The sequence below is a fragment of the Uranotaenia lowii genome, chromosome 3, assembly GCF_029784155.1.
Source record: "Uranotaenia lowii strain MFRU-FL chromosome 3, ASM2978415v1, whole genome shotgun sequence".
NCBI lineage: Eukaryota > Metazoa > Arthropoda > Insecta > Diptera > Culicidae > Uranotaenia > Uranotaenia lowii.
The window spans coordinates 135,049,012-135,074,829 of record NC_073693.1 but is presented as its reverse complement, the minus strand read 5'-3'; the positions used below and the strand labels follow the sequence as shown (position 1 = coordinate 135,074,829).

The window sequence follows — 25,818 nt, the reverse complement described above, 5'->3', positions numbered from 1 at the left end:
TCTTCCTCGCTGTCCGCACGGTTTGAAATCCAACGTCATCATCTGTACATATGTCACTTACTTCATCGGCTTTTTCAGCAACCCCGGTGTCTATCAATATAGATACATCTTTGGCTGTCGAAAGTTCCTCGGGTTCGGTACATCCAACTTTACCACTACAATTATCGGTCGAGGCAACCGAAGTCGGTATGATCGTTTCCGTGAGTTCAACGAGTTTGCTCACTTTTACTTTTTCTTCATCTATAGATTTTTCAAGTCAAGTGTCTGCCAACGCTGGATCTTTGCAGCATGACCTTGTTCGACCACCATCGCTCGCCATCTTGGACAAGCCTTCACGCTAACACGCTTGGGACAGTTGATTTTTATATGGACTGTAGGGTAAATGATCTACTGCCGCAACTAAAACTTTTATTTTGCATTCCTTCTTAGAATATTCGTGCCTGGAAGTTTCGCACGTAAATCGAAGATGGTATTTCCTGCTTTATATTCATGTGTATTCCACGAACCGTAGTCCAGATGGGAAACCCGGTCTCTGCTTGGTACGCTTCCTAACCATACGTTGGATAGTTCCGAATTTGGCCATAACCTCCAAAATCTCCCTATCTTCAATTTCGGGTGGGAGATTGAAGATCCTCACGTACTTAAGCGTAGTTGAATCGGCTGACAAATTCACTAGGGTATTCTCGTTGTTATTATAAACAAAATTAATTGAACCTGGCACTCGTTGAAGGGTTTCTTTCAGATAATCCTAGCATTTCTAGCTCCGTCGGTTCCCTTTTTCCTTGTCCAAATAGGATTCGTAAAGTATTCGTTCGCGCTTCTTTCATTTTGTTGACCTATTTATTCTGATAAAAGCAATTCGCTATAGTTAGACTGAAGGTCACAGTAGCCAAGCTACACAATACAATGAAGCTCACGCACCAAACTTATTCCACGACTAATCACCTTGACCTTTCTACTTGAACTGACAGTTCAAACCAATGGATTGCAGCGGAGAGAGAATTCTTTGCATTTGGAAGGGTAGGGTAGGTGTACCCTCCTCCGTCGTATCCCTCTGATTCGTCGCAATTCAAGAATGCATGTTTTAGAGCCGAAAAATCACTTTCCACTTTAATTGGCTACTTCACATGATAAACTTAAGCTTGTGAATTTATTTTCTATCACAAATTTTTCACTTTTAAAACTATTTCTTTATTTATTTGATATTGAAATCGCGAAGTGAATTGAATTATTGATGCACTCCGCCATATTGTAAAACGAACTTAGTGATCCCCCCAACGTGTTTCTTTATTTTATCGCTTCCTGTCAATGCATATAACGATCAAAATCATAAAATTCGACAGAAAAGTGTTGAAATAAAATTAGAAAAATTATTTCAAACTAAGCTGAACTATATAAATTTGTCAATATTCGATTGAAATCGAATCGCTCGGGCCCCATAATTCGTCGTAATTTTGCGACAGGAATAGGAAACCGTTCTGCAAGAATTGGAATTAGACCGGTTCATTTTTACTATTTTTTGCTGAACACAGTCGGACTCATAGAGAATGAACATACTGGATTTCCAAGTAATCACAACACAATACAGTAATTTTGTTTACTTTGAAGCTAGGAACTTGATGCGCTGGGAGGTAAGTGCAAAAAGTCTATTTATATTGATAAATTACTTGAATGTATTTAGCATTGCTTATAATGCATGGTTTCAAATGAACAAAGAATTAATGGATTTTTTAGCTTAGTGGTTGGTGTTTTACAAATTATTTACTAACAGTATCGTGCATAATTTAATAAACGTTTGAGTGCACGCAAGAATATCTCCAACTTTACACATTTCTAACGTTCAACTCCAATGAAATTGTTTCTTCAAAATTATTTCAAATTTTAATATTTGATTATTTTTAGTTCTATTATCTGATAACACTAAACCTTTCTCAAGTGTTTGAAACTTGAGATACATCAATTATTTGAAAATTAGACTTTTTAAGCTTCTTGCATTCAAACTGCAATATCGCACATACGACCAAACGCTTTGCTCTACTGAATGGTCACTGAGAGATCCTTGAAAACTAAAACTAAAACTTCTCCAGTTTTCAGAAATTCTCTAAATGGGGATCAACACGAGGAAAAAATTTCAATTCCTGGACCGAAAACCTCGATTTGTATTGAATCTTTAAGATGCATGGAAAAACGATGAAAAAAATTCCCGTTGAAGGTCAAAATGACAAGAGAATTTGGATGAACGGATCATTTTAACTTTGAAATAAGAGTTCATGAGTCTCTGGTTTGGATCTCAATACAAGTTTGGATAAAAAATCGGTAGATATGATTCTTTGTACATATAGTCGTTCAAAATTCAACAAAATCAAACCCGCTTATATTCTGATTTCTACCATATAAGTTATAATACTTGACTCATGTTTGCTGAATTTTTATAAATTCTCAGTGAATTTTCAACAAAAGATGTCGTTTTTGACATATTACAATTTGAATGAAAAAAGTCGAAAAGTTTAATTTCAGTTGGATTACTCTATGTCATTTCCCAAAAATTTGAACCCAAACAACAAAATGTTAGAATATTGAAGCGTCAATTTCCGAAAAAAAAACATTTCTGCAAAACTTTTATCGCTCGCAAAAAAAAAAAACCTGAATAGATGAGCTGAACCAGTCTAATGCGCATTACACCCATCAACGTGGAGTTGCTTTGTGTCGATATCAAGGCGGGTAAAGCTAGGTGTGTTCTTATACCAATGCACGGAATCGTCCATCTTGTGACTCTTGTGACAGGCAATCGTAATCGTAGGCATGGTAGGCGAACAATTCGCTGTCAAAAAGCGCACCGTCTCCACCCCCCACCAATGAGAAACTTTTAGTACCCCTTGCCTACTTTTCCTCAGTATGCACCCACCCTACTTGAGGCACTCTGGTCGATATCCTTCGCCAGGGTTCCCACATGCATAAGAATACACATGTTGACAAAACTCAAGTGTGATTCTGTCTCTCCTCAAATGTCTTACTATTCAGTCTCATTGCGTAGAAAAACATAAAGTACTATTAAAAATGTTGATGTTCTTTAAATATATGCAGTTACTGTGTAAATTTGTGCCATGTTATTTGTGAAAAATGTCTGTTTGAATGTTATAAATTTTTATTTTACAGACAAATCCTGGATCATGGCAGCCCAGTCCGTTGGAGAGTGTGTTGGTACAAAATACATTTACAGGGTGAATTCAATTTGTAAGGTCTAATATTATGCTGCCTGCAATTGCCTTAGCCAAGCAATGGTACCTAGATACAAAAACGCTACCTTGGGATTTCTTTGCAAGTCCATTTTATTGCGACTTAGATCTCATTCGAACTTTGCAGTTATTCTGCGCGGTTGATCCGTGCGAAGTAAATAATCGCATTTGTATGAACCGCAACCGCAAAATTTCAAATCTATTCCTCATGAGGAAGGAATAGTTTGAGACAATTTCGGTAGAGTTGAATAGAAGGTAGGGTAAGTGTACCTAAGACAACGGCTTAAGGAAGCTTTTTTCATTAGTTCAATAGAATTGCCTTGCATGTTGATTTGAAACTGATATTTATTCATTAAACTTTATTTCGAATACTGTTTTATGAAACTATGTAGGAAATAAATCAATCCATTACGTACTTTTGAGTCAATTAATGATTTATTTTTCTCATTCAAGTTCCTCCATTGTCGTACCAGGTTCCTAATTCCGTCGTACAAGGAGACCGGAATTGTCTCAATTTATTCCACCCTTTTCAGAAATACATTTAAAATTTTGCGGTTGCGGTTCATGCAATTAGCATCAGCTTACATCGAACGGATCGACCGCGCAGGATAACAGCAGAAGTTCTCTCGAGTAACCAGTCGCAATAAGCTATGAAACTAGGATAGCTTTATTCTAAACAGGTCTACCATTGCTTGGCTAATGCATCTGCAGGCAGCAAAGTATTATACCTTCTATTCAACTCTACCGAAATTGTCTCAAACTATTCCTTCCTCATGAGGAATAGATTTGAAATTTTGCGGTTGCGGTTCATACAAATGCGATTATTTACTTCGCACGGATCAACCGCGCAGAATAACTGCAAAGTTCGAATGAGATCTAAGTCGCAATAAAATGGACTTGCAAAGAAATCCCAAGGTAGCGTTTTTGTATCTAGGTACCATTGCTTGGCTAAGGCAATTGCAGGCAGCATAATATTAGACCTTACAAATTGAATTCACCCTGTAAATGTATTTTGTACCAACACACTCTCCAACGGACTGGGCTGCCATGATCCAGGATTTGTCTGTAAAATAAAAATTTATAACATTCAAACAGACATTTTTCACAAATAACATGGCACAAATTTACACAGTAACTGCATATATTTAAAGAACATCAACATTTTTAATAGTACTTTATGTTTTTCTACGCAATGAGACTGAATAGTAAGACATTTGAGGAGAGACAGAATCACACTTGAGTTTTGTCAACATGTGTATTCTTATGCATGTGGGAACCCTGGCGAAGGATATCGACACAAAGCAACTCCACGTTGATGGGTGTAATGCGCATTAGACTGGTTCAGCTCATCTATTCAGGTTTTTTTTTTGCGAGCGATAAAAGTTTTGCAGAAATGTTTTTTTTCGGAAATTGACGCTTCAATATTCTAACATTTTGTTGTTTGGGTTCAAATTTTTGGGAAATGACATAGAGTAATCCAACTGAAATTAAACTTTTCGACTTTTTTCATTCAAATTGTAATATGTCAAAAACGACATCTTTTGTTGAAAATTCACTGAGAATTTATAAAAATGCAGCAAACATGAGTCAAGTATTATAACTTATATGCTAGAAATCAGAATATAAGCGGGTTTGATTTTGTTGAATTTTGAACGACTATATGTACAAAGAATCATATCTACCGATTTTTTATCCAAACTTGTATTGAGATCCAAACCAGAGACTCATGAACTCTTATTTCAAAGTTAAAATGATCCGTTCATCCAAATTCTCTTGTCATTTTGACCTTCAACGGGAATTTTTTTCATCGTTTTTCCATGCATCTTAAAGATTCAATACAAATCGAGGTTTTCGGTCCAGGAATTGAAATTTTTTCCTCGTGTTGATCCCCATTTAGAGAATTTCTGAAAACTGGAGAAGTTTTAGTTTTAGTTTTCAAGGATCTCTCAGTGACCATTCAGTAGAGCAAAGCGTTTGGTCGTATGTGCGATATTGCAGTTTGAATGCAAGAAGCTTAAAAAGTCTAATTTTCAAATAATTGATGTATCTCAAGTTTCAAACACTTGAGAAAGGTTTAGTGTTATCAGATAATAGAACTAAAAATAATCAAATATTAAAATTTGAAATAATTTTGAAGAAACAATTTCATTGGAGTTGAACGTTAGAAATGTGTAAAGTTGGAGATATTCTTGCGTGCACTCAAACGTTTATTAAATTATGCACGATACTGTTAGTAAATAATTTGTAAAACACCAACCACTAAGCTAAAAAATCCATTAATTCTTTGTTCATTTGAAACCATGCATTATAAGCAATGCTGAATACATTCAAGTAATTTATCAATATAAATAGACTTTTTGCACTTACCTCCCAGCGCATCAAGTTCCTAGCTTCAAAGTAAACAAAATTACTGTATTGTGTTGTGATTACTTGGAAATCCAGTATGTTCATTCTCTATGAGTCCGACTGTGTTCAGCAAAAAATAGTAAAAATGAACCGGTCCAATTCCAATTCTTGCAGAACGGTTTCCTATTCCTGTCGCAAAATTACGACGAATTATGGGGCCCGAGCGATTCGATTTCAATCGAATATTGACAAATTTATATAGTTCAGCTTAGTTTGAAATAATTTTTCTAATTTTATTTCAACACTTTTCTGTCGAATTTTATGATTTTGATCGTTATATGCATTGACAGGAAGCGATAAAATAAAGAAACACGTTGGGGGGATCACTAAGTTCGTTTTACAATACGGCGGAGTGCATCAATAATTCAATTCACTTCGCGATTTCAATATCAAATAAATAAAGAAATAGTTTTAAAAGTGAAAAATTTGTGATAGAAAATAAATTCACAAGCTTAAGTTTATCATGTGAAGTAGCCAATTAAAGTGGAAAGTGATTTTTCGGCTCTAAAACATGCATTCTTGAATTGCGACGAATCAGAGGGATACGACGGAGGAGGGTACACCTACCCTATAATACTTTGCTGCCTGCAGATGCATTAGCCAAGCAATGGTAGACCTGTTTAGAATAAAGCTATCCTAGTTTCATAGCTTATTGCGACTGGTTACTCGAGAGAACTTCTGCTGTTATCCTGCGCGGTCGATCCGTTCGATGTAAGCTGATGCTAATTGCATGAACCGCAACCGCAAAATTTTAAATGTATTTCTGAAAAGGGTGGAATAAATTGAGACAATTCCGGTCTCCTTGTACGACGGAATTAGGAACCTGGTACGACAATGGAGGAACTTGAATGAGAAAAATAAATCATTAATTGACTCAAAAGTACGTAATGGATTGATTTATTTCCTACATAGTTTCATAAAACAGTATTCGAAATAAAGTTTAATGAATAAATATCAGTTTCAAATCAACATGCAAGGCAATTCTATTGAATTAATGAAAAAAGCTTCCTTAAGCCGTTGTCTTAGGTACACTTACCCTAATGATCAAAATTCCACAACTGCTTAACAAATCGTAACATCTTGCAACAATTAGCACATTTTCACTCTTTCTGAGCACCGGTTTCTCTCATTTTAACTGAAACCTTCTAATGGGCGATGGGCGCGCTCGCAATCCCAGTATACGATTTCTCATGTGTTAAACAGAGAGAGCAATAGCCTTCACTCCAATTTCACTCCGATTAGCTGTCATTCTTATGGAATTCTGTGTAAGAGTGAAGAACGGGCTTCATTCTTTTTAGCATGCCCAAGCCCAATTCTCTCTAACAAATTGCAACAAATTATAACAAATTCAATCATTGGCTGCAAAATTTGTTTGATCATTGACGATGATTGTTGAGAAAGTATGGGGAACAGTGTACGCGGTATGAAACATGTCTATCTGACCCCACATTGGACAAGAAAATCAAGGATTAGTACAAACGGCATCCTTCGGCATCAGTACGGAATGTGACTAAGATACTAGGTACCTCATCGACTAACGTCATGCGTGCCAAAAAGAGAATTGGATTTCAGACCTATCGGATGCAGAAGCAGCTAAAAAGGAGTACCGAACAGGCGCTGAGTCTGTGAAACGGAAGGCTCGGAAATTCTACGATTAAGTTTTGACCAAGAAATCGGGTTGTGTTATCATGGAGGATGAAACCTATATTAATCTCGAACATCTATCTACCCTAACTGCTGGAAAAAAATCAAAAGGTTTACCTTTGAAGATAAAGCCTCTACTGATCACACTTGAAAATCCAAGACCCATAGACATACTTTGTGCTTAATCCAAAGCGTTTGAAAAAATAACTACGGATCAAATTTCTATATTTTTAAATAACAACAATTTGCTGGTAGAAGCTCAAGTTAATTTTCGTAAAGGTCAAAGAGTGAAAACAGCGGGGATTCATGTCTACGATGAATTTGCAGCGGCAGTGTGTAAATAAACACATATAAGAGTGTTGGACCCCAACGTTGTGTAATTCCTCACGTTCCAGGACTACGACGTGCAACGGTTTTTAACATTAAACTGTCGTATCAGATGACAGGCTAACTCAGCTGAAGCGACAACCAAACTTGGTTGTGAACACTTTTCGAGGGGCTCAAATAAAACACACCGATAATTTTAAACGAACGTTATTGCTTGGAAACGAACCTTATTGAGTAGCGATTGCGTCCTAACTTACTTTATTTAAATCATTCTTACTCTCTATACATGACAGCTGGCGTTGATCTGTACAGTGTGTATGTGGTTGTGTGGGTATATACTAGGGATGTCGGTGTTTTCTTGAGAGATAAACTGCTCGAATCCTAACATAAAGTATAAAAAATGTCAGGTGTGCTACTGTTGCTTGATTTTAGCAAGGCTTTGACACTATTTCACATAGAAAACTTTGTGACAAGCTTGTTGTGGGACCGGTCCGGGCTATAATCTGGAAACAACGAGACAACCGGATGTTCCCTGATTCGAACGGTATCTTACCTGGAGCGGGATTGCGGGAAAAAGGCACGTCCGTTGAGCTAAACGATAGACGACAGAATGGAAGTTCGATGTAAGACGAGAGTGAGGGAGAGGGAACACGCGATTCGTATGAATGCTGGCAAATTGTGTTGCCAGTTTATAAAGTTAGAAATGCTCAACAATATAACACGATTTGTTACGTTTCCGTATCACACGTATATCCCACATCTTCCCACTCCTCCCGAAAAAGAGTAAAAAGTAAAGAAACCATGAGTCATGTGTATTTATGTATGTATAAATATATTCTTTCTTAAAACTAAATCAAATAATAAAAATCGCTACTATGATTGCTCAAATTATAAGATGAGTTTGGGTATTCAATATTCATATTTCTCTGTATCTTAGTTTATCGTGTTGATTTATAAACTGCACGAAAATTGGATCAAAATTAATAACAAGTGTGTGATTTAATCTCAGCGTGTATCTTCTCCCACTTTGTTTTTGTTGACATTAAAGTCTTTGAAATTAATTGCGAAGCGAGAATCTCACTGCAGAACAGGATTTGTTTCGGAAGCCTTAAAAGAAAAAAACAAGCGCATTATTTTGGTAATATTCATTTACAACAGATAAATTAATCATACCTCTTTTCATTTTAGATGCTGTGTGGCGGAAATTTCCTGCGCTCGTTCACCTCCTGCTCGCAGACTCGTACATAATCCTGCAAATGGACCGGGGTTTTCTTTTCTCGCGATGGCCTGCCCTGTACAGAGGTTTCATTCGACGTTGACTGAATAGGTACCTGGTCGAATACCTTCCATTCATGGACCCTACGCGTGTGAGCAACATTGCGCTTAAAAGTTTGACCTGTCTCATCGCTGAGCAGAAGATCGCCATTCCGTTCCTTTAATACTGTGTATCTTTTAGGATCGAATCGGCTCTCGCCTTTGGCTCGCGTAATCCGTTCGACGATGACTGTGTCCCCGGGCTTGACGGAACAAACTTTCGAGCCACGACGTGCATCTTCCTTGCGCTTTCCCTGGAGTTTGGAATTACGGTCCCTTTCGTCGAGTTTTCCCTCATCAAATTCCGATTTTCCTGGGCACAAAAGTGGCAATCGTCTCCTTATGCGTCTACCAGTTAGGACTTCCTCAGGAGGGATTTTCGTAACTTTGTGTTCCGCAGCGTTGTGTGCCTGCACCGCGTTTCGTATCTCTTCTATGTAAGAGGTTCCTCTGCTAATGGCAGCTGCCATCGCGCGATTAATTAGCTTCATATATCCCTCGACGAGCCCATTTTGTTGAGGGTGATATGGCGTTGAATATATCATATTGATGCCCCGCTCGGAACAATAATTTCGGTATTCAGCCCCATTAAAGGGAGGCCCGTTATCGCTTTTTATGTTGTGAGGATAACCTTCCCTATCGAAAATGTCATCGAGGATCTTTTTAGTGTGATCGAAACTAGTTGATTGAACTGGTTTCGCGATTAAGTATCTAGATCGACAGTCGACGACAACAAGAATTGAGATTCCACCAAACTTTATATAAGGGCCATTGAAATCAATGGCTATAGTGTGCCAAACTGTTTTTGGGGCGAAACTACGCTGCATAGGAGTGGGTCGTTCGGGTCTCCCGTTAGTAGCGCATATCTGGCACGCCAGAACCCATTTTTCAACATCTGTCGACATTCCCGGCCACCAAACTCGCTCACGCATGATACTCTTCATTTTTGCCGTCATAGGATGTCCGGAATGAGCTATGTTCAAAGCCATCTCTCGAAGTGTATGTGGGATTATAGCACAACCTCTTTTGATTAATATTCCATTTTGTACTGATAAGTCTTCAGCTAATGCTTTAAAGCTTTGTGTTTCGTTATCCCACACATTTGAATCCAAGGACGCTATGACTTTCTGAAATAAATTATCAGTCGAGGTGGCATCTCTTATATGTTCTTCTGTTAAAAATCCAAAATTTGGCATGTGTATCGTCGCGATTTCCCAAGGGCTGTGGTTATCCTCAAACGGATCGTCGCTTCCACAGTACAGCCGCGATGATGGATCAGCGATATTTTCTCTTCCCCTGATATATTCGACGGTGTAACTGTATGGGCTCAGTCTAAGGGCCCAGCCATCGGCTCTCGTTAGGGCTCTTTTAGTATTTTCTCGCGACCGGTTGAGAATAAACGCTACGCCCTGAGCATCAGTTCTTAAGGTGAACTGTCGACCGAACAAAAAATACGAGAAGTGTTCTACGGCCCAGACCGCACCTAAGGCTTCTCGCTGGTTTTGCGCATATCTTTTCTCAGTCTCGGTCAAAGTTTTTGATGCGAAGCTTATAATTCTTGCGACACCGTTTTTGTCTTCCTGGACGAGAACAGCTCCTAAAGCATTTGGGGATGCATCGGTATAGAGGATAGTTTTGTCTTCGTTTGCAAAATATCCAAGAGCAGTGGTACATTCAACAATGTGTTTTTTTGTTTCCTCGAAAGCTTTTGTCTGTGATGGTCCCCAACTCCAAGACTTAGTCGTAGCTACTGCCCAGAGAGGGTTCGTTAACTCCGAGAAGTTCCGAATGTGTGGTCCAAGGAAAGAAGCGAGTCCCAAGAAACTTCGGAGCTCGGAAGCGGTTTTTGGCTCTCGAAATGTTTTAATAGCTTTCACCTTTTCATCGTCTATATGGAATCCTTCATCGTCTAGCAGGTGCCCTATGAACTTAATTCGTGTTTTATCGAATTCGCATTTCTCTGAATTCAAGGTGAGATTATTTTTCCTAAGGATGTCCAGTACTAAAGCAACTAACTTGTGGAGCTCTTGTAAGCATTTGGCAAAAACAAGTATATCATCGATATAAATAATAACGTTGGGAACTTCTTTCAAAATACGCGTCATTTCGCGCTGAAATACTTCAGGCGCGCAATTCACGCCAAACATGAGGCGTGTGAACCGGTACATACCTGATTCCGAAAGAAACGTGGTCAACTCTCTAGACTCTTGGCTAAGCTCCAAGTGGTAGAATGCGTTGCTCAAGTCGAGCTTGGTGAAATATCTGCTGCCATGCAGTTTTACCTTTATTTCGTCAACAAGAGGTAACCGGAAGTACTCCCTTTTGATCGCCTTATTGGGAGCCCGCATGTTGACTACCAATCGAAAGTCATGTTTCCCTTTAGGGACAGCAGACATTCCACTTATCCATTCGGGTGCAGTGGTAACCCTTTCAATGATGCCTTGTGCTTCCATGGATTCCAATCTCTTCCTCGCGGCGTCACGCAATGCTGCAGGCACATTGAAATAGGCGTTTCGGACTGGTGGGATTTTTGGATCTACGCTAAACTTAATTTTCACTCCCGGCATTTTTGGGAAGGGTTCTACTTGTCTTTGAGTCGCACAAGAATTGACTGATTCTCCAACTTCAAGCAATTTTAAATCGTTTGCTGTAGACCGACCCAGCAATGATCGCCGGCCAGATTGAACCACTAGAAATTCGGCGTCAACGCTAGGTTTAAGCAGTTTAACGACTTCCACCCTTGCTTTGAAAGCGCGATCTACAACAAGCGGCTCTTTTGTACCGTATGCCCGCAGTTGATTGCGCGTCGCATGGTCTATAAAGCGAAGATCTGCCTTACCCTGTTCGAAGCTTTGCTGAAGATGAGACCAGTCGTGCCCTGCGATAACATTTACATCGGCGCCCGAGTCGATAAGGAACTCTATCGGATTCGAGCCACCAATGTGGCATTGTATCAGCACGTCCTTAATGGAAAGCGCATATACCTCCTAGATATGATGAACAATAGAGCAAAATAAGACACATAATAAAATTTTAAATTTGTTTATTATTTTTTTCTAAGAGATGCTATACCTGTTCGGCTTCTTGTTTTGCGGGTACAATTGTATCATCCTCTACGGCATCGACTCGTCTCGATGGACAAACCTCCGCAAAATGACCAAATGTCTTGCATTTAAGGCACTTTCTGGTGAGGGCTGGGCATCTATGGTTAGGGAACTTGTTGTAGTTACAATTCGGGCAGCGTTGAAAACGACGCCTTAGGCGTTGGTCATTATTGTTTCGGAACTGCTTAGAAGATGAATCTCGGGATCGTTCTTTGTAACTACGCTTAAGTTCGTTGCGCCTTGTTGGTTCATAGTTTCTTTGCTCCACTCGGGAGATGCTTATAGAGGGTCCTGCGCCAACATTACTTGCTTCTGCTCTAGTTCCGATTTGAACTATCTGCGTCGTCACGTAACCAAGATTCCTGGCTGAAATAGCTAAATCTCTATTCAGCATACCCGCGATTAGTTGAGACCTCACAAACTTATCCTGGTCATCTAGACTATATCCGCATAGTCGCACTTTTTCGACGAGCCTTGAATGAAATGATACCATCGATTCGTCCAAGCTTTGCTTCATAGCTTGGAAAGATTCGTGCTCCGCCGCTGGGTCAGTCATAGAAACAAGGTGTGTTTCGATATTTTTCACCAAGACATTGTAGGAATCTGGAGTGTCGAAATCCGGCATTAAATTGAAGGCGTTTATTATTCTTTGCAACTGCTCACTCAGAGAAAGGAATAACAACTTTGCTAACTGAGGAGGACTTCGGGCGTTGCTAAGCGAAGCTACTATTTTGAAGTTTTGTATGAAGCGACGCCATACTTCCCATAGCCGACCGGTTGGGACGTCTTCTGGGAATTTTTGAACATGTCCCCAACGAATGTTCTGTGATGGATCCATGGAGGACGAGGAGGGTAATGTCTCGGGCTCAGTATTGACGGTTGGGTTGACTTTCGTTGGCGAGGTAGGCTGCGGTTGGGGTTGGGCTATTGGACCGATTTGCTCCTCACTATTGTACGATGCCAAAAAGGCATTCAGCATTTGACTGAACATTTCTATTTGTTCCATTCTGTTACCGGAAGGAGCCCCTTTACTTGAAGTACTGGTACCGCCAACCTGCGAGCGCTCAACCACAGGCTCAACCAAAGGCGTTTTTTCTTGAGAGCACTTCTGGGTCGAATCCGTTGATGGTGCTAGGTTTGTCGGTTCCATGTTTCTAAAATATGATGTCAATTTCAATTAAGTTGTCAGTTTAAAGTTTTTCAATAACTTACGGTGAATTCGAACATCCGAGACTGTCGGTCGATTCAACTTCGGAGTCGTAGCTACTATCATCACTGTCGTTCCAGTTAATACGAACGAATCGTCCAGGCTTCGGCATTTTGGATTTCTATCTGGAAATAAACTAAACAGCAAGATGTTTAGGTAATTGTCAATTCCAGGTATTCACGAACACTTTTAAATAGTTCATCAAATTATTTTTGCATGCAGAGATGGTGTCTTTTTTTCCCATGACTGCCGGATTCTGATGCACAATCGGTATCCGCCGATCTGTGGTAATTTCTTTACCGGTATCCGCCGGTTTTCGATCCATAGCCGGTATCAGCCGAGCTATGGGGACTTATATACCGGTATCCGCCGGTTTTCAATCACAGTCGGTATCAGCCGAACTGTGGCAATTTCTATACCGGTATCCGCCGGATTTCGGTCCATAGCCGGTATCAGCCGAGCTATGGGGATTTCTATACCGGTATCCGCCGGTTTTCGATCACAGTCGGTATCAGCCGAACTGTGGCAATTTCTATACCGGTATCCGCCGGATTTCGGTCCATAGCCGGTATCAGCCGAGCTATGGGGACTTATATACCGGTATCCGCCGGTTTTCAATCACAGTCGGTATCAGCCGAACTGTGGCAATTTCTATACCGGTATCCGCCGGATTTCGGTCCATAGCCGGTATCAGCCGAGCTATGGGGATTTCTATACCGGTATCCGCCGGTTTTCGATCACAGTCGGTATCAGCCGAACTGTGGCAATTTCTATACCGGTATCCGCCGGTTATCGGTGCACAGCCGGTATCCGCCGAACTGTGAAATTTTTATCCCGGTATCCGCCGGATATTCTGAGCCTAAGTCGGTATCCGCCGATTTGGCAAAACTATCAACTTGATGAAAGTCTGATATCCATCCGGTTGTCTCATCATTTTGCCTCTTGTTTCCTTTCTTTGCCGACCGCCATTTTGAAAACATATTATTGGCGGCGTCCCACACTTACTTTTTTTACTATTGGGAATCACCAATAAGATTCCCGGTCCTGTCACGGTCGCCAGAATGTGGGACCGGTCCGGGCTATAATCTGGAAACAACGAGACAACCGGATGTTCCCTGATTCGAACGGTATCTTACCTGGAGCGGGATTGCGGGAAAAAGGCACGTCCGTTGAGCTAAACGATAGACGACAGAATGGAAGTTCGATGTAAGACGAGAGTGAGGGAGAGGGAACACGCGATTCGTATGAATGCTGGCAAATTGTGTTGCCAGTTTATAAAGTTAGAAATGCTCAACAATATAACACGATTTGTTACGTTTCCGTATCACACGTATATCCCACACTTGTCAAACAATTTCATTTCTCGAACACTGCTGTTTAGTTGATTGAATCATACTTATTCAATAGAATGCAAACAGTTTTTTGGAAAGAGTTATACTCACGGAGTACTCTTGTAACCTCTGGCATTCCGCAAGGTTCCATTTCTGGGCCGCTTCTTTTTATATATTACATAAATGACTAAACTCTTGTATTGAAACATTGTTCTATCCAACTATATGCTGATTATGTTCAGACTGGTCAACGAAGATCTAGCAAGAGTCGCTGCGTGGTGTTCGGGAAATGAAAAGCTACAATGTGGAAAAGTTTGCGGCTGTTTGCGCAATCTTTTTAATGTTTAAACGGTGATCATAACTTCTTATTATACATGTCAGTCCAGAGCAGAGGTCCGAGTATGGAAGCCTCGGTTGTTGAAGGATCGTCGTTATGGCTCAATGACGAACACCAGCCCTTTTCTTATGATATGCGCGTTTCACGTTATGCCTTTCATATGTCATAGTCTACACGACTTCTTCGGCCTGTGTTTTTCTGTGTTTATTTTGCGTTAGTTATTATATCCTTCTTTTATAATAGAAAAAGTACAAATAATGCAATACCGTCAAACGGGGCATCATGCAACAACAAAGTGAGATGCATCAATTTGTATACCACAACACTTATTTTTAAGATAATATAATGCAATAAAGTTATCATTGAATGATAACAACATGATGATGGCATAGTTTCTCACATCTTGAGACAGTTTTTGATTCTCATAGAAAATTACAAAAAAAAACGAGCAATAAAAGTACAATTTTTTACTCTAATATGTGGTTTGAGCCTACTTGGTTGAATAATTCTACTGAATTCACGGTATTTGGCGTTATGTACACCTCTTGTGAATAAATCCAGTTACAGATCTGCTGTTATTTTTTTAACTATTCTTTTAATAGCACTTGCGTTATGTTTTTTTTTTTATTTTTACGATATGATAATGTTTATGTATGAGTATGACATAATATATATTCATATCTCATTCCAGGTCCCTCCAACGACTCGTCGAGCCAAATCCTTCGACGATAACGCGTGGAAAGCTCATCACGGGCACATATCCTCGAGTATTTCGGCGGTTTCATCGGTGGCACTTTCATCCCGATCGGGCGAAGAAGATTCCATCGCTATCCAATCGGAAGCTAGTTCCTTCAGCTGCGACGGAGGATTGGACGACATTCTAGTGGTGGTCAGTGAAAGTGACAAATCCCATCGACTCCCGTACACCGATTCTGGAACATTGGGCCGTGGAGATTTGAGGAAGTCCAGATCCAAAATGAAAAACTATCTGAAACGATGCAAGGAAGCTCTGATCGGCGGCCAACAGCCGGCCGAGGACACTTGTCCGATTACCCACCATGAGGCGGTTGTTCAGCACCAGCATCAAGTCACGGTATCGGACCAACTGCAGCAAGGTGAAGCTATTTCAGTTCCAACGGCCAATTGGTATTTGGATGATACGGTTTGTGAATTTCGATCGGAAGATAATCGAGAACCGTACTCGTCCCTTGCTGCGGCACGACTTAAGGAACAATCTGGCCAGGGGACTTCTAGTGGGTTAAAGTTGAGTGAAAATGGTGATTCTGGGCAGGAACTTTTGGACGGGGCTGGTGTGTCACGTGGATCAGAGGTAAGTTAAAAATGAAAAAAAAAAACAATTATGACAACTTCTTGCTTGATAACAGTAAAGTCTGCTTCATTTAATATTGGAACAAATTCTTTTGCTCATTGTGGCGCTCCTAGTGGACGGATTTGGAAACTTTTTTCACCCACGTGTCGGGAAATTCATTACCTTTCACCATGTATTTATGTCATAACACCAAACGATAGCATTTTGTAAACAACCGCCATGGAAGCCGAACGGAGAGATCAAATTGTGCACAGTTTTCTTGAAAATCCATTGTTGTCGGCATCGAAGCTAGCTAAACAGCTTAAAATGCCCAGAAATACCGTATGGCGTGTTATCAAGCAGTACAAGGAAACATTGACGATGGCTCGGAAGCCGCATTCGAAGCGTCGGAGTGGAACTGTCGACCGGAAACTGCGTGGGAAAGTCATCAAGGCCGTCAAGAGGAATCCCAATCTTTCAGACCGCGATTTGGCCAATTCAGGTTCAGGAAGGAATAAAGTCATTCCGAGCCAGCAAACAGCCAAATCGGACGCTGAAGCAGAACAATGTGGCCAGAATCCGTGCTCGAAAGCTGTACGACCAAGTGCTGACCAAGTTCGACGGATGTAAAGTCTGCTTCATTTAATATTGGAACACAAACAATTGCGTGTAGTTCAGTCATTTATTAACGAATTCATAATTTGTTTTTCATACAAATGTAGCATTTTCTTTACTCTTTCATAAAAAAAATTTAAAAAAAATTATTCATTGCTGTTTCGAAGAAAATTCTCGTACTCGTACTCGTAAGAAAACTGTGCACAATTTGATCTCTCCGTTCGGCTTCCATGGCGGTTGTTTACAAAAAGCTATCGTTTGGTGTTATGCAAGGCTGGATTAAAGGGGGGGCAAAAGGGGCAATTGCCCCGGGCCCCCCGGCTCATGGGGGCCCCCCGAGTTTTAAAATTACTTTAATCATACTACTACAAATCCATGGAAAGATATCAAAACTATAAAATCGGAATGAAAACTTGAAATATAAAAACTATAGGGCACCCGTCAAATAATATATACATAGATTAGTTTTAATCTAAAAAAAGTTTAGGGCCCCCCCTAGAGTAAGCAGTGAAGGAGCTTTCCCATATTTTGCGACCTGAGAATATCAAAATCTTCTGGACAAAACCGAATTCTAAAAAAAACTAAGAAGAACATGAGGCAAATTACCTCAAATTTTCATTTTTTATCGAAACATATCAGTTACGATGTTCTGTACAGAACAGGTTAAATGAAGATAAAAAATCTCCTCATTTTGATGAAATTTAAACGTCTTGCGCAACATTAATTTTTGTTGTTATGTTAAGTTTCCAAGTTATGGTTTACTGCACTAAAATAGCAGCTTATTTCGCTTAATGATAAACATTTCAGAATTTTATCAGTGCAGTATCCGAGTTAATACCACGTATTATAATAACTTTTCACCTTTCAATCATTATTATTGAAATTTTCATTGGTTTATAAATTCTAAAACCTTTTCCCTCCCTATTTTTTAAAGCAAATAATTAAAAAAAGACTGTAGTTGCTTAAATTGGACCAATCGACAGTACAGGGTTTCTTTATTGAATTTCCATCCCAATTTCTGTTTTAGACTTGAAATTGGTATTGGAACATTTTCAACTGATTTCATCATCTACTGTATTGAATATCCTGAATTCAGCATATCATTTTCCAAATGATTATTCTCAAATTATCATGAAAACGATCTGATAGCTGAAGTGCTAGTATCATTGAATGATTTACTTAATATGAATATTTCTATGATCTTAATCTTATCTTTTTCCAGATTCAATTCATTGGGATTTTGAAGTGTAGTTTCTTCAGTTACTGAAGTTCAATTTCATAATTTACTGAATTTTAAAAATTCAGAATCTTTGTTTAAAGTACTAAACTGATTTGGATTCCTTATCTGATTTTTTTTCAATAATAAGTGATTCTGTGTGTTAAACATTTAACCTTTATACTCATTTTAAATAGACCATTTTTGCACCAATACCCTTTGGCTTTGAGGACATCGAATGAAACTTTCGTCACATTGAAAATTACAATTTGATAAAAAAAAATTTCTCACGAGTATCATATTCAAAAACATCTCACGAAATGATTTTTTATTTGTGTTTCAAAGACATACATAGAATTGAAATTTACATTTGGTGCAATTTCTGCTTTTGCTCCGATTGTATCTTTGTATCTCTTTTTTTAATTTAATTTGTTTCTCAAAACTTGATTTGAAATTATAAAAGACATACACCGTCTTAGCCGATTTAGGCTTAACAGACTGAATAAATGACGTGGACAACTTAAGATTAACATTTAACTTCCAGTACCGAGATGAGAATCGAACCCATGATATCAGTGGATCAGCGATTACCGTCTCACCACGCTAACCACTCGACCACCGAGACGTACTATTACGTGCGAATGATTTAGATTTGAGACACTGAATTTTGGATCTGAATATAACGTGATTTAAAGTTTTGAATTCTTAAACTCTTATATCTGTATCTCTATGGAAAGTGGATTTTATTATTTTGTTTATTTTTTTTTATTTCAAATTTTTCTATGTTTCAAATCTTCATGATACTTCTTAATTGTCACTAGGTAAATGTTTCTCAAATAAGCACAAACCAAACGATCAATGATGATATGAAAATCATTTAAAATATATATCCGGTCATTTTTTAAATTAGAGAATTTCAGTTGGTGATAAGGGTTTAAAAAAATGAGAATTAAATTTTGCATTTCGCAGCTTAAATTAGAGTTTTCATTTCTAATAAATTACTAAACTCTTCCGCAATGTTTGCACGTGATTGATTAACAATTTTTATTTGGAGATATGTACCAGAAACTATTTTCTACGCAGACAACATGGCTATTTGAAGATAGCATACTGAACTCATCTCTAGTTTTTTTTACACTTTAAAAGGTTTTTTTTCTGGGATAGCATTTGAAAAAAAAAAGAATTATAGGGGCCCTCATAGAAAAATTGCCCCGGGCCCCCCGATGGCTTAATCCGGCCCTGGTGTTATGACATAAATACATGGTGTAAGGTAATGAATTTCCCGACACGTGGGTGAAAAAAGTTTCCAAATCCGTCCACTAGGAGCGCCACAATGAGCAAAAGAATTTGTTTCAATATTAAATGAAGCAGACTTTAGGTACACATAGATTGTGTTAAAAAAAATTATCAAAAAAGTATGTAGAAGTTTAACGCACCATATTACTTGGAGAGAGCTCATTCCAAAAGCAATATTCTGAACGAGATGCACTATATTCCCCTGAGCACCGTTCACGATTAATGATATATTATAGTTGATCTGTAAATGCGCATATCTTGGACCCGGCTAACAACCACTTTGGCTTTAATTTATGAATTCATTTCGCTCGGAGCGATTCGGGGTGTGATTTTGCGACAGCCGCATTTACACGCGATATGTATCTTACGCGCTCGAACCGCCTTCCTTCCCCCTTTTAAGAAAGACGAATGGACGCACCCGTTTGCTGAAGCCATCCCATCGTCTCGTAACTTGCCCCGGTAATCGAATACAATACCCATAAATTGTCGCAACACTTTCTTTCTTCCGGAGAGTGTCACTCGGCCGGGTCTCCTTGAAGGTAGCAGCAAGTACGATAAAAAAAATGATTCATAAAACATAAAACTGAAAATCAGCTCCAGCAATCCATTTCACTCGAGCTAGAGCCAAAGATTTATTGTAATTTCTCACATCACGTGCCCACAACATGTCACCTGGGAGAATTACTTTTTTTCGTGCTCACTTTTTGGCTAAAGAAATTGTCATTCCTCTAGTTGTACTAGTCCAATTACCTCAACAACACCCAACTAAGATGGTAGCAGCCAAGAGGCAGGCCAAAGAGACAGACCAAATGAAATCGATAGTTAGCCGGCCTTATCATATGTCGACCACCGGAGAGTGCGGTTTCGGATGACTTTTGGAAGTCTCTGGGAAAATTCAGGTTCATTAATCTACCGGCCACTTTGGAGATTTGACTGAAGGTAGTAATTTTTTTTCGTTAAAAACGAACACATACATATTGGATCTTGATGTAACTTCAGTTTTTTATGAGATGTTAAAAATTACCAGCCCACAGAAAGAGGTCTATGTATGCCATGATCGGGATTCGCTCTCGTGAAAATTGGCTCAGATAACTTGAACTCTAACCACTACGCCAAAGCTGCTGGCTAACTTACAAGCTTTTAATGTTCCTGTATTATAAATAAGATGTGTTTGTGTATACATTCTAAGCATTTTAGAATAAAAACCTAAGTCATATCTTGAATGATGTAACCATCTGTACCACCATCTGAATTGGTTTTAAACTCAGTAAAAAGGTGTTGTTTCCTTATTGTTTTTTTTTCGGCCCCTCCTAAAATGGCTAGGGTTAATATAAGTTCAACGGTGACCTTCGATTGTTCAGACTTGACCACCCACTTGAAGCATCGACCACCAGAAGCATCATCCTCTTCATCTCCATCGGAAACTACCAAATGAATAATTGTCCGAACTCACCGATTTTTATGGCTTACACACTCTTGATTAAATTAAGTAGACTAAATGGGCAACAATTTGGGTGTTCTCCCGGAAGATTTCAGTGGGATGCAAGCGACACCTTCGCAATAATTGAAGTTTACGTATGCCGCATTCTCTTTCTCACCCATCATGCGTTTTGCGATGACTAATGGAGCAGAGGTGTGCAAAATAACAACAATCGGTAACCAGAATCGATTTTTTTAATCCATTTAAGTCGCCGCTACAAAGACCGGATAATGGGTTAGTCACCATTAGCACCTAATTATTTATTTGAGAACCTAACAGTTTTTTTTTTGGTTCTGAACAATTTTCTTTAGTTTTTTCTTCATTTTACAATCTTTTGTTTTACTATACCAACAAGGGCTTTCTATGAGTTTAGCAACAAACCCAGATGTACAAGCTAAGCCTTCAAACGTGTTAAAGTCCCAATGGCCGTTTTAAATCAATTTGATTTTTTTGGTTGAGCTACCGGATGTCTCCCAGGCCAGCTAGAGAACTGTCAAAATGTTAACAAAACAAAATATCAAAAACCGAGTCATTTTTGAAGGGGTTTTATTAGGGGAGAATGAGGATACTTGATCCCTGGGGATACTTGATTCCTTAGCTATATCTCCAAACTGGAATGTCGTACAAAGATCAAATGTTCTAGAAAAATGTGCCGAATGGAACAAATCAGCAATGGTTGAAGCTCAAAAAATTTTAACAAAATAATTTTTTGGGTTATTGAACTTTGTTTGAAAAATTTCACAAAATGTGACTTGAAGATCTTTTTTCATAATTTTAAAATGTTCCTAACATGGAAATATTAAAACAAAAATATTTATTCCAATACATCAATCTTTCGAGTGTAAAATGAACTTCAAAATACAATATTTTCAAAGCGATGGAAAACTCCCAACTTTTTTCAAAAAAAGTTTTATAAAACGTTGATTTTGGGTACAATTGATCCCTAATATATGGGTACAAATGATCCCGGTATATTCTTCTTCTCAATTGATCGTGGTTATTGCTGATTACGAGATTACTTATATTTATCCAATAGCTAATATTCATTTATCAATTATGTAAAGAAAAGGGCTAAAATAATTGATTTTCTCTTGTTTATAAAAAATTGCGCCCGTAAGTATGCAATGTCATAAGGGTTGAAAATAAGCTATAGACTTTTTTTTCTGACAATTATAGATTGTGAAATGCGAACAAACATGACCAAAATAGTCAATTAACATTCTATCTTGGGGTTTTGTTTGTTTTTTTCCATGGATTAGGGCTTCCTGAATAAAGGATCAAGTCTCCCCTAACTTCAAAAATATCGTAATTTTTTCACTCCCACGAAAATGCTTCTAGTTCATCTACGGGTTCAAGTATCGTTCTAATTTTAGGAGCATAGAAACTTGCAGTTACACGCTGTCAGAAAATGTGAAAGAGTGCGAGTTGCTAAATTTTTCCAAAAAGATATGGTGAAAATAAGAAAAGGGGATCAAGTATCCCCACTCTCCCCTACTGTTTAGCGAATTTCAAGCAAATGTTCTGATTTGGTCGTATGAGCCACCTGACGTGTTTCGAGAAAATCACAGTTTTGTAACCTATTTTCAATTCAAGTACTTGAAATACTGCTCAGGCTCAGAAATACCTGGAAATTTGGTAAGCGATTTAAAAATAGACCAGAAAGAGACTAGTGTAGTTCGATTCAGGCTTAAATTTGGTTTTTTGAATATTCATGAACTTTCGACCTTTGGCATTCCATATATGGCGCACACGTCGTCTTGCATGTTGGTATATATTATCTTAACACATTGGGGATAAAATACGAGATACATATCTCGTTTTTTGCTGGCCGCGGGTGTAACACAACTAGAATTATAACTAAACTGTAATAAAATTGAACATAATATTTTTGGTGACTCAGAGTTATGAAATTTATACAATTTGGTCCAGTGGTTTCTAAGATATAGATTTCCGAATTTCGGTGTTTGGGCTCAGATTTCTTCGCGGTCCCTAAAGGGTTAAAACATCATTTCATGAGTCTCAAACTGAAAATCCATTCTAACTTGCTTCAAGTACTAGAGTTTAACTATAATATGGCCATAAATATTGGTAGGTAATTTGAAGAAAACTTCATGAGGCAGTTTTCCAAGCACCTCAAAATAGAGCATAGAAAGGAGGACTAACGTTTGGATTTTGGGGCCATTTTCTAGGTCCCCGAGGGTGATATGCGCTATACAGAATCTTTTTTTTTCTGAGAAATGTGAAATGTGAATTCATTTGCATGATAAGTTATCGAATAATGCAATAAGTTTTATGGAAGACTTCCTCCTCCTCTTTATATCTCCCCAATAGGTAAGAATGAAATCCCAAATAATCACACACATTTCTCGTACCCAAATAACCACCCATGTCAAATTTGGTTCCATTTGCTTGATTAGTTATCGAATTTTGCAAATAGTTGTATGGGAGGCCCCTCTTCATTTTCTATCTTCAAAAATATTATTGCGACCCATATACCCCCTCGGATGCCAAATTTGGTTCTGTTTGCTTGATTATTTCTAGAATTGTGCGAAAAATTTTATGGGATAACCCTCCCTGCCTACTATTTTCCCATTGGAAGAAGGGAGGGATACCAAACCATCATAGAAACATTCCTTGAACCGAAATACACTAACATGCCATATTTGGTTTCATTTGTATGATCAGTTTTTGAGTTATGAAGACTTGTTACATTTATTTGAGAGACCCCTTCCCTCCTTCTAGTGAGAAGGAGTGGTTCCAAATTATTATAGGAACCTTCCTCGGCTTCAGAAGCCTCCACCTGCCCAGTTTCCCGTAAATCAATTCAGTAGTCTATAGGGAACAAATAGACAGACAGACAAATAGGAATCTTTTAAATATGAACTAATCCAAGTTTTTACCTAATATGAAACACGTGTTTATCGATCTTTTGCCACCAATAACTCAATAAATTAAAAATCATAACTCAATTTTGTTTATATGGGTTCAAACGACCTTATCAAAACTTACTCTAGAAATCTTTGTTGAAGTTTCGTAACACATACGTGATATTTCCTAATGAAATTTTTTGCTTTAATTTTTTTTGCTAATTGCTTCAAAACCAGTATGAAGCACTAAATTTTTGTACTCAAGAATGGTACGATATGTGAAAATGCCTGCTTAGTGCTTAGAGACTCGAATTGAAATTAGATCTAGAACTACAAGAAGTTCAAATAGAATTAGAAATTGAACTAGAACTAGAAATTGAATTAAAACTTTAGAATTACCACTGGAACTAGAACTCGAACAAGAACTAGAAGAAGTAAAACTACAGCTTGTTAACATTCGCCGATCGATTTCATGTTTAGCTGTCCTTGAAAAATTGATTGAAAAATTGATAGTTCAACGGTTTGAAGCTTTTACAAAAACATATGGTTTTATCTATTCCTGTCCTGGTTGATCCAGGACATATACGACTCTCTAAACAAAAAGGAGCTTGTTGAGCTTTTGCTAAAGGGTGTTTCACTTAAAATGCATCACGGAAAAACGCTGTAGAGATTCGCCCAGTAGACCGATCCATTTGAAAATTTTAGACAGTAAAATAAAAACTATTAAACAACTTTTGACATTTTCTTTTTTCATACTTCGAGCCCAAGCCCGTATGCTCGCACCTTCCTCTTTACCCCCTCCATAAGGTTCTGTACCACGTCAGGTTGAAGTTCCATGAATCCATTTTCTCTTGAAGTCCGATTTGACAACTTTTGGGTTCTTCCGGAGGGCCTGCTTCATAATCGCCCAATATTTCTCTATTGGGCAAAGCTCCGGCGCGTTGGGCGGGTTCATTTCCTTTAGCACGATGGTGACCGTAGGATTCGTACCACTTCAACACGTCTTACGAATAGTGGCACACAGCGAGATTCGGCCAGAAGATGGTCGAGCCCTCGTGCTGCTTCAATAGTGGTAGTAAGCGCTTCTGTAGGGACTCCTTAAGGTAAACCTACCGTGCCGGTCGGCACGAAGAGGGCGCTCCGCTTTCCGCAAGAGCAGATCGCTTGCCACACCATGTACTTTTTGGCAAACTTGGATACCCAAGTAACACAGATTATGCCAACTAGCATTAGGAAGTTTTATTATGGTTTAATTATGGCATTTTTTGTGCAGCTAGTTTTATGACGGTTTTATTATGGTCATGCAAAATGCTAATATTTTTTCTCGACCATATGTTTTCAGATGGTTTTGAAAACGCTAATAAAACTTTTATTAAACATACTGTTTTAGTTATTTTGTAAGAGTTATGAATGCTCTTTTTAAACTATAATAAAACACAAACTTAGAAGTTTGCTCCAAGCTTTCTTTTGCATGTTCTATAATAGCACTCAGTGCATGATTATTAAACCGCCATAAAACTTAGTGACAGTTCTCGATCAAGATGTCAAAACAGGACACGCTCAGATTAGATAGCACATATTTGAATTGGAACTCCCATTTTTAGACATTTTTGGTAAGTTATGCGTGTTGGTTTTGAGTTAAAATAAAAAAAATACATCTTTGAAAACTTGAAATCACCGAAAGTGGTATGAATAGCTTTACTATATGAGTATTGAGTGAAAGGGCCCAAATAGTAGGAAAAAAATTGTTTCTTGACGCCATCATTAATTAAATGGCGGCTTCCGCTTTTATTTTCAAAGCTGTAAATTACTGAAAATATCGTGAAACCTTCACAATATGGTTATTAGGTGAAAATAATAAACGAGTAGAAGTCAAATTTCGTTGCCCGTCGCCATCTTAAATCCAAGATGGCGGCTACCACTCAACTTGAAAATATTGTAAATGACTGAAAATCGCATAAAACCTATATTATAGGGGTATACGTTGAAAGAAATCAAGAATGACTTAAAATGACATCAAACCCAAATTGGTAGTGGGTGAAAGGGCTTAACGAGTAGAAGTCGAATATTGCTATCTTACGCCATCTTGAAATCCAAGATGGCAGCTTTCTATAAACTTTAAAAATGCT

At 38.5% G+C, this 25,818-nt stretch overlaps 1 protein-coding gene across 1 annotated transcript in view; it reads left to right on the top strand.

The window, feature by feature from the left end:
• Nucleotides 1-25,818, top strand: part of LOC129752640 (uncharacterized) — a 642,051-nt gene that overhangs the window by 153,289 nt on the left and 462,944 nt on the right. Inside the window, exon 3 of the mRNA XM_055748413.1 lies at nucleotides 15,598-16,236. Coding sequence (XP_055604388.1) covers nucleotides 15,598-16,236 — 639 coding nt within the window. The remainder of the gene's footprint in view (nucleotides 1-15,597; nucleotides 16,237-25,818) is intronic.